The sequence below is a fragment of the Triticum urartu genome, chromosome 7A, assembly GCF_056163025.1.
Source record: "Triticum urartu cultivar PI428250 chromosome 7A, HENAU_Tu73, whole genome shotgun sequence".
Classification (NCBI taxonomy): domain Eukaryota; kingdom Viridiplantae; phylum Streptophyta; class Magnoliopsida; order Poales; family Poaceae; genus Triticum; species Triticum urartu.
Window position 1 is genome coordinate 270,390,481 of NC_141879.1, and position 10,040 is coordinate 270,400,520.

Here is a 10,040-nt window from a genome sequence, read left to right on the forward strand (position 1 = left end):
TTCAAATGGGGCGCTCTCCTATTTGATGCAAGTTTAGGTGATTTGGATCACAACAGTCCAGGCATCCGTCTCCTTTCTTTATCTTCACATCATACATTCAAAAATTTCCTGCTTCTGCTATGCGATTTGGGCTTGAGAACAATCTACCGCGAACTTTGTAGACCCATAAAGAGTTGATGTTCTCATCCATAGTTTACATTAGAAAATCGCCACATAAGATGTAACCAACAGAACAGACGGAATTAAGCATACACACAACTCAAAATATCTGATAATGTTGCGGCAGGACGGATCTTTTACAAGTTTGGTTTTTAAGCAATACATTTAGAAGGACTACTACAAAAAGAAAGCGCATCCAACACTTCTCACTCATTTCCATTGGAGACAACACTGAGTGCAAGTAGATCTGTATAACAAAATTGATGGGTGTCAACCATGTGGATTGCCACTTTGCCAGCCAGCAGTGATCCATTACCGCTTGCACTTTGCCTTCGCCATTTTCTTCCTCTTCTTCTTATCGGCCTTGGAGATCTTCGTCTTGCGAGTTTCCCTCTTTTCCTCCTTCACTTTCTTCTTGTTTTCCTTGCGAGCAGCCTTCCTTTCTTCGGGCCCCACCTTTGTGGACTCATGCCACGAACCGTCTTCGTCGGAGCTAGAGCAGGACTCACTGTCACCCGATTCATCTTCCTCCTTGTTCTCCAACGAGCACTTAGTTTGCAGGTCCAAGGGTTCTTCGCGTGTTTTTTGTGCCGGCTGTGCTTCCTTGTTTTCGGTAGGCTCATTTTTTGCCCGCACAAATCCTAACAGTGGCTGGTCATAAAGCTTATCTGCTGTTGGCTCATAACCAACGGATGGGCGTTGCATCATTGACATGCTGACAATATCTGCCTCACATTGCTTCACATAATCCAACGTCTATCAAAAAGAGCAAAGCAGGTAATATTATTAGTAAGTAAACTGTATAACACACAGCACAAACATATGAAAGAAACAAAATAAACACGAAGTAGTTAGAAACTCGTATAAGAGATCTGGAAGACAAGACTAACTGGAATCAGACCAATGAATTGTGCACATGAGATAAAACAGTTACTCCCTCGTCCGAAAATACTTGTCATCAAAATGGATAAAAAGAGATGTATCTAGAACTAAAATACGTCTAGATACATCCCCTTTTATCCATTTTGATGACAAGTATTTCCGGACAGAGGGAGTACCACAAAGGTAATGTCAATACCTTGAATCGAAACATAGTATAAAATAGTGATGATTGGCGAGTAACAGATATATGCAATAAATAAACGTATGCCTCAGATATTAAGGTCCCTCACTGGAGAAGTGAAGATGCTCACTGTTGTAAACTACTCCAGTACAACTTTGTACTAACTCAGCGACACTTATTTTGGGACAAAGGGAGTATATTTCTGGCAAAGCTGCACAAATGCATAGTACAATATTCATATTCCTACCTGCACCAAGACTGTTGGAGCAATTTCATCATCATCTGCAGCTGTATCTCCATTTTCCAAAATCTTTTGTTGAACCTGTTGTAACCACAACATTGATAACCCGTCAGATCTTCTGTCCAAGGATGAGCATAGTATCACGCAAAAATCGATGATTGCGAAGTAATGTAACTACTGAAAGTAAAATAAGGACATGCCTTCTCCAGGTAATCATCAACATCTTCATCAGCGATATTTTGATCCACAACAAAATTAAATAGCTCTGTTACTGTCATGACAGGAATGCCTCGTTTTTCAAAGAAATCCTGAAAACAGCATTGCACACGTATTAAATACCACGAGTTATCCATGTCTGGTCAATTTTAATTTAATTTTACTCACATTAACATGCAAGCAATCTTCCTTCAGGAAATCCAAAGCTGAAGGATGGTCAAGGTCGACAGACTGTGAAACATCAATGATGTACAAGTGTCCCTGCACAACAAGCAAATAAGAATGAGGAACCTGGTTAACAGGGAAATAAAAGAGATTAAAGAGGCTTAATCAGAAGTGTTCAACTACCTCATAATAAAGAATGTTGTATTCACTCAAATCACCATGGACAAGCTTGCACTTTTGGTAAAGTGTCCGCATCGTTGTAACAATCTGAAAATAAGCTGCAGTAAGTATATTGTAAAATGGTATGATAAGAGTGCCCAAAATCTAATGTTTGGGTACTATGTGGTTCCTTGTTCATTCCTCTATAGGAGAAGACCATATTCAGCTGACAATTCAACTGGTAGTTAGTCTTTGCATGCGTCATGTACCTCAAAGTATGTTTCACGCAACTTGTCATCGGACAAATTAGCATCCTTAAGACGAGGAGCAGCCCAACCTCCCTTTCCTGAAGGAGAACCAACTCAATTTATTAGACGCACTGATAATACCTTTGAAAGTACTGTTCTGTGGGATGTTCTGCTAACAAGGCGTATGTTTGGACAATTATTATATCATGATATGATACCATTTCTGTAGGAAAATGTTGATAGGCGTTGAATAAGCAAATGTCACCACAAGTTTTACCTATAAATTCCATCACCAAAACATGAAGCCTCAAGAGTAACGGCTTCGGGCATCGGATTCCTTCTGCTCTAACTCTGAACAAGAGAGAGAAGTGCAAATCTATCTATTTCAATAACTGAAAGCATTTTGCGAAGTATTGCAGAAGAAGATAAAAATTATATAAAGTGAGAATTTAATTTATAGAGACAGAACAAAAGTGGTCGGCCCTTCGCCGAACCCCGCACAAGCGGGAGCTACGTGCACCGGGCTGCCAGAGAGACAGAACAAAATATAGGATAGCAACAGCTTATGCTTCCAAATGCATCCTCTTTTTCCCCACAAAAATAAACCCAGTTCAACAACAGAATCCCATTGAGAAACATCTTGCCAAATTGCTGAAATGAAAATCATGAATAAAGGATGCTAAATAAGAATATGTCATACCGTAAAAGATTTCGCATTTCCTTTTCAGCCCAGGTCTTTACCATTTTCCGAGGATTATGCTTGCAGTAACCATGTCTAAAACGATAATCTCCTTGAACGTATCGATCTCTATCCCTGCAACAAGGAAGTGTGTACTTTGTTCACATGGAAACCTTTTTGAAACAAAACAATTTAGAAGTACTGAAAGGACAAAATGCCCATAAACAGCATTCCAACGTAGCTTTGAGTATCCAGTTATTATAAGAGAAAAGGCAAGTATAAAATCCAAATCTTACTTGAAAACAAGCACTGAAGTTTTATAGACTTTGATTGCTAACTCACTGCCATCCGTCTTTGTTGCATGATATACATTTGCCTACAAAGGAAAAAAAATCAATTGCCACAGTTAATATTGAGTGTGTTATTCTAATAATAGATATACAGAATGGTGAGTAAAAATGCAACTTGTACTATGGGATGCCTTCTCTATTTTCCTCTGTCAACAGCTAAAGTAGCTCTATGCTCCACAAACTTCTCTCATAATATTATTTTTAAATCCGCGGGTGCAATGAAATTATCAAGTAGCAGATGCCTTGTCGCTACGATGTGCACTGCAAATTGAAGGTTACCTCTTTTCCAGTAGAAATGCAACCATTTATGTTATTAAACACACCACGGTTTAACATTTTGAACAAAACCATGCGGGTTCTTGGGTCAATAGCCTGCATATAAAGAAAAAATCAAATGTTTAGAAAAAGTACTTCACTAAAACATCATTCATTACATAGACTATAGAGTTAAAGCATGTTTTTGTCTTTCCCAGTAAATCAAAATTTATAACTTTATCTGGATGAACAAATGAGCAAGTATGCCCTTCCAATAAGAACTGAAAATATCGTGCAATCATCAGATCAAGTAATCAAATCACATGTGCAATAGAGAGCACTCTTTTGAGGGCCCACAATGACAAAAAAATTAATTAAACAAATTGCAGAAGAGGAAAAGAAATAGATCAGATCCCCCCCCCCCACACACACACACAATTATCAGCATTGAAGCAATGGTACCTAATCAGTCAGGAGAACTCATAAACAAAAATGCAGTAGGCATCAAAAAGAGCGATGTTCAAACTTCTGCTTCACAAACTTACAGAACAGGCAATAGAAAATGAAGCAGGACTCAAGTCTGATGAAGGTATGCAGTAAGTTACAACCGAGATTTATACAGCTTTTTGTTGAAGTAGTCAACAGCGGATTAATGGTGCCATTTCAGCCACCTATGTACCCAGGAATGCAGTGGGTTTGGGAATATGTTGCGATAGGAGGTCGAGCAGGAGCTGAGATGACTTCATAAGAATTGTTATTCATGTACATCAAATCAAACATTATAATCTACTCCCTCCGATTCATAATAAGTGTCGCAGTTTTGAACCTAGGGTTAGTTCAACCTTAGTTCAAAACTGCGGCACTTATTATAGCTCAGAGGTAATAAATAAATTTTGATTACTGCATACTTGATGAGGGGAGAAACTTCTAAAAACAGACAACCACTTGACAGAGAGCAAATTGGGGTGAAAGGCTACGGGATTGATTCTTAATTTGATAGAGGAATACTGAAAGTGTACAGATTCAATTCCCAAGCAGAGAATGAAATAAGCATCACCAAGCAGCAAAAAAAGTACAAACCTGTTCAACTGTAGCACGATCTGCCTTCCCAGTGTTCCTTGTTTTTCCAATTGCAGTATCTCTTATGCTGTCCCTGATTGCAGTTGTCACAGAATTTGACATCCCCACGTTCATTCTACCTTCCCACTCCTGAGTGGTTCAAAATTCACAGACATCAAATAATCAGCAAAAAAAGCTACAACACCCAGACGAACAAACCATGATGGGTGTTTCGTTCAGATAACAAATATCCATATGTTAAGGCACCGGCGTTACATAAAAATCAATGCAGCAACGTACATCAAATTTAGCAGAATTATTTCAGTTAGTTGTTTGCAGAGGGACGTTGGAAACTTAGAATTTCCCTAGCTGGATACTACTAGGCCTAGCTCCAATATGAAGTAGAACTGTTCTCTTTAGTAATTTTATTAGGTAACCAACTTTGACCAGAAGATAGTGAACCACTGAACCCTAGTCCTTGATAGCATACGCCCATAAAAGTTAGTAATACAGCACAGGCCGATCAGAACTAATCCAAGGTGAGTTGAAAGAGCATACCTCCAAGGGAGCGGCGCGGACGTGCGAGGCCAGCTTCTGTGTGCGGTTGGAGAGTGGCTGGAGTGTGCGCGCGAGCATGCCGCCGTGCGCGTTCGGCCTCCGCGCCGCAGCGGCGCTTCCGGCGGCCGAGAATGTTGAGGAAAGACGCGTCGAGCCATCCGGGCCCTCGGCGGCGTCGAGCCAGTCTAGGGCTTCACCCACGTCATGGTAGGACCAATACTCCTCGTCATCGTCCTCATCGTCGTCATCGTCCTCCTCCGCCTCCGCCTCCGCTGGCTCCTCGGATGGTGCTGCTGGTTTCTCTTCGGCATCCGCAAAGCGCCCATCCAACTCGCCCTGCTGCAGGGCGAAGGTTCGGGAGTCGTGCAACGGTGAGGCGGTTGTGGCGGCGGCGGTGGCCATGGCTGTGCGCTTCTGCGGGAGCAGCGAAAAATCGAGGGCACGGTGGGAATGGGACCTATCCGTGTAGGCCGGTATACCAGTAACGCACAGCCGCGTACACGGCCCGAAGAATTGCATCCCGTGATGGAATTTCAGCCCACCAAGCATGGTATATATCAAAGGGCCGTGGCTGGGCCACGATGCTAGGCATGAGGGCGATTGAGGCCTTCTTTAAAAGCAACTACTAGCGCTTCTTCGGATGCAAGTGGGACGGGTTGCGGTCGTCCCGCAGTCCGGCAATCTTGCCCGCACACGACATGTGGGCTACGCGGGTGACCATGATGCGGGACATGCGGGTTAAGCGGGAGCCGCCAGCCCGCATAATCTTTGTTTTGTCTTTGCTAATACACATGTTTAGTCGACGTTCTCATCGGCCGGCCAGGCGGCCTGCGCCACCCGCACCTCGTTGCCCTTTTCGTCCTTGCACGACCGAGAACTAAGCCTTGAGTGTTGGCTGACTAGCACGACCCATGCAGTGAACTCGCACAGTGCTTCAGCCAACACGTCGTTGGTCTGCATGTCCAGATAGTTCATGGGCTCGTACAGCCTCAGGAGCAGCATCGTGCAGTTCCTCAGTGCCATGGAGGCGAGCACCACGCGCATCTTCTGCCATCCGAAGAGACTGATCAGGTGCCATCCGGAGAGCACTTCTGCGGGATGGACTTGCCTGCACCATTGGGCACGATGATGGCGGCGCAGGTTCCCATGTACACGTCAACGTCGACGCCACACAACTTGAAGTATGTGTGCTTGAACCCTGTGTCCGTAAGCTGGAGGAGCGGCCGCCGTCGGGTCTGCTCGTTGGGCGCTGAGAAGTGAAACTCATGCAAACAGGATTCTAGAGTCTAATGCACACGCACAACATCTAAGATTCTAATACAAACTGGAGTGGCTATGCCGCACATAGTGGGTTCCGGCGGACAGCCCGCAAGTGGCCGCATAATTATGCAGTTACCCGCAGGTTACCGCAAAGCATGTTTTATGCGGGGCGGTTTTTGCGGGATTGCGGCCAACCCGCGTCGCTTGCACCCTGACTCGCAACGATCAACGTCACTTGACGCGCTCTCAGCCATTCGCCATGTGTCGCGTTTTGGGCGCTTTCTTTAAATTTTTTATTTTTCTGCACGCGTTTTTGGCTTTTTAAACGGGGTTTTTCGAGTTTTCTTGACGTTTTGGTTTTCCACCGGTCTTTCCTAGTTTTTCAATCAAAAACAATTTTGGAAAAAAATATTTTTTGCGAAAAAACGTGTTTTTTTCCTTTCAGAAGAGTCATGATTTTACTTCCGTGAAAGGCACGATTTTTCTTTCATGAGAGTCACAGCCGTGCCTCTTGGAAACGGAAAAAATGCGGGTTTTTTCCTTTCACAAGTCATGGGCGTGCCTCTCGGAAACGAAAAAAACGCGTTTTTTGTTTTTTTTTCTTTCGCAAGAGTCACGATTTTGCTTCCACGAGAGACACGGACGTGCCTCTTGGAAACAAAAAAAACGTGTTTTCTGTTTTTTTTTTCTTTCGCGAGAGTCGCGGTTTTGCTTTCGCAAGAGACACGGTTGTGCTTTCACAAGAGTCACGGCCGTGCCTCTCGGAAACGGAAAATATGCAAAAAAATTCCTTTCGCGAGAGTCACGGTTTTGCTTCCGCGAGAGGCATGATTGTGCTTTCGCGAGAGTCACGGCCGTGCCACCTCGGAAACGAAAAAAATGTGTTTTGTCTTTTTTTCCTGCCACTAGAGTTACAGTTTTGCTTTCGCGAGAGGCACGGTTTGTGATTTCATGAGAGGCACGGGCGTGCCTCTTTCGAAAAGGGAAAAACATGTGCTCTCGATTCGGTTTTTTCGTCCAATTTTTTTTTAAAATAGTTCATCAAAACCTATCAACATGGAATCTAGTTTTGAAGATCTCGACGCGAGGAATCCAACGGTGAAAGCAGTTCGAGATTTGAACGCACGGTTTGAGAGATAAAACATTTTGAATAAACGGATTTACGAAAAAAGGGAAAACTCCTAGGTTGTGACAAGTGGCGCACTGCATATGGGCCACTTGTCGCAACCAGGGGAGTTGGAGTGATCTTTGCAACGAGTACTCTTTAACTAGTGATTTCGGCCCTCTTTGTTTCATCATGAATTTCGAATTCGAGCTACACGAAGAGGGGAATTTCCGAGGAGAATGGGAGGTGGATGACGCTCGCAGCGACCCTATCCTCTAGCCATTGCCGGGAAAAACCTAATGGACGCATATTGCGTCAAACTGTCGATGAATCGCACAGAGATGCGGAACCACCACGAGTACGAACACCCCACTTCCCTGGCGGCGACGTCTAGGGTTTTGACTCCTTTGGCGATCTGCCAGAGTTGCTGCTAATCTACGAGATTAGCCAAGCTCCGTCGGGGTGCCTGCACTCGGATCGGGTCTGCCATCCTTGTTGGGCACTCTGACCTCTCGGTGGAGGGAGCGAGGCGGACCAATCTAGGTTTCTCGCCATGGCAAGCAACGGATCGGGAGCAAGTAGCCAGAGCAGGGTCTCTGGAGGAAGAAGGGACGGGAAGTCCCCCATTGATGATCTCCTCATGCGCCTAGTGTCGGGGAACGTAGTAATTTCAAAAAAATTCCTACGTACACGCAAGATCATGGTGATGCATAGCAACGAGAGGGGAAGAGTGTGATCTACGTACCCTTGTAGATTGACAACGGAAGCGTTAACTTGGTTGATGTAGTCGTACGTCTCCACGGCCCGACCGATCAAGCACCGAAACTACGGCACCTCCGAGTTCTAGCACACGTTCAGCTCGATGACGATCCCCGGACTCCGATCCAGCAAAGTGTCGGGGAAGAGTTCCGTCAGCACGACGGCGTGGTGACGATCTTGATGTTCTACTATCGCAGGGCTTTGCCTAAGCACCGCTACAATATTATCGAGGACTATGGTGGAAGGGGGCACCGCACACGGCTAAGAATATGATCACGTGGATCAACTTGTGTGTCATGGGGTGCCTCTTGCCTCCGTATATAAAGGATCCAAGGGGGGTGCGACCGGCCCTAGTAGGAGGCGCGCAGGAGGAGTCCTACTCCTACCGGGAGTAGGACTCCCCTCCCTTTCCTTGTCTAATTAGGAGAGGGGGAAGGAAGGGAGAGAGGAGAGGGGGGCGCCGCCCCTCCCTCCTTGTCCAATTCGGACTAGGGGGAGAGGGGGCGCGCGGCCTGCCCTGGCAGCTCCTCCTCTTCTCCACTTTAGGCCCATGAGGCCCATTAACCCCCTGGGGGGTTCCGGTAACCCCCCGGTGCTCCGGTTTTATCCGAAACTTCCCCAGAACACTTCCGGTGTCCGAATATAGCCGTCCAATATATCAATCTTTATGTCTCGACCATTTAGAGACTCCTCGTCATGTCCGTGATCACATCCGGGACTTCGAACTAACTTCAGTACATCAAAACTCATAAACTCATAATATAACTGTCATCGAAACCTTAAGCGTGCGGACCCTACGGGTTCGAGAACAATGTAGACATGACCGAGACACGTCTCCGGTCAATAACCAATAGCGGAACCTGGATGCTCATATTGGCTCCTACATATTCTACGAAAATCTTTATCGGTCAGACGGCATAACAACATACGTTGTTCCCTTTGTCATCGGTATGTTACTTGACCGAGATTCGATCGTCGGTATCTCAATACCTAGTTCAATCTCGTTGCCGGCAAGTCTCTTTACTCGTTCCGTAATACATCATCTCGCAACTAACTCATTAGTTGCAATGCTTGCAAGGCTTATGTGATGTGCATTACCGAGAGGGCCCAGAGATACCTCTCCGACAATCGGAGTGACAAATCCTAATCTCGAAATACGCCAACCCAACATGTACCTTTGGAGACACCTGTAGAGTACCTTTATAATCACCCATTTACGTTGTGACGTTTGGTAGCACACAAAGTGTTCCTCCGGCAAACGGGAGTTGCATAATCTCATAGTCATAGGAACATGTATAAGTCATGAAGAAAGCAATAGCAACATACTAAACGATCGGGTGCTAAGCTAACGGAATGGGTCATGTCAATCAGATCATTCACCTAATGATGTGATCCCGTCAATCAAATAACAACTCTTTGTTCATGGTTAGGAAACATAACCATCTTTGATTAACGAGCTAGTCAAGTAGAGGCATACTAGTGACACTCTGTTTTGAAGGAAATATGCCCTAGAGGCAATAATAAAGTTATTATTTATTTCCTTATATCATGATAAATGTTTATTATTCATGCTAGAATTGTATTAACCAGAAACATAATACATGTGTGAATACATAGACAAACAGAGTGTCACTAGTATGCCTCTACTAGACTAGCTCGTTAATCAAAGATGGTTATGTTTCCTAACCATGGACAAAGAGTTGTTATTTGATTAACGGGATCACATCATTAGGTGAATGATCTGATTGACATGACCCATTCCAT

The 10,040-nt window shown here is 44.6% G+C and overlaps 1 protein-coding gene across 1 annotated transcript; it reads right to left on the reverse strand.

Annotated features, from left to right (window-relative positions):
- Positions 1-242: 242 nt before the first annotated feature.
- LOC125519810 (uncharacterized) lies at positions 243-5,647 on the reverse strand. Its single transcript, XM_048684580.2, has 12 exons — positions 5,153-5,647; positions 4,616-4,744; positions 3,560-3,652; positions 3,227-3,306; positions 2,952-3,065; positions 2,529-2,602; positions 2,273-2,349; positions 2,028-2,111; positions 1,848-1,940; positions 1,664-1,771; positions 1,470-1,544; positions 243-915 (listed from the first exon to the last, which is right to left on the reverse strand). Exons 1-12 carry the CDS (start codon positions 5,552-5,554, stop codon positions 472-474), a joined length of 1,773 nt encoding a protein of 590 aa, XP_048540537.1. The 5' UTR covers positions 5,555-5,647; the 3' UTR covers positions 243-471.
- Positions 5,648-10,040: the final 4,393 nt, after the last annotated feature.

What these genes read in the sequence shown, in the direction of transcription:
- LOC125519810 (XM_048684580.2), bottom strand. Translation starts at nt 5,554, where the DNA reads ATGGCCACCGCCGCCGCCACAACCGCCTCACCGTTGCACGACTCCCGA. An exon ending in TTTGGTGATGGAATTTATAG is followed by an intron (nt 2,350 to 2,528) that starts GTAAAACTTGTG and finishes GTTCTCCTTCAG; the next exon opens with GAAAGGGAGGTTGGGCTGCT. An exon ending in TGCGTGAAACATACTTTGAG is followed by an intron (nt 2,112 to 2,272) that starts GTACATGACGCA and finishes GCTTATTTTCAG; the next exon opens with ATTGTTACAACGATGCGGAC.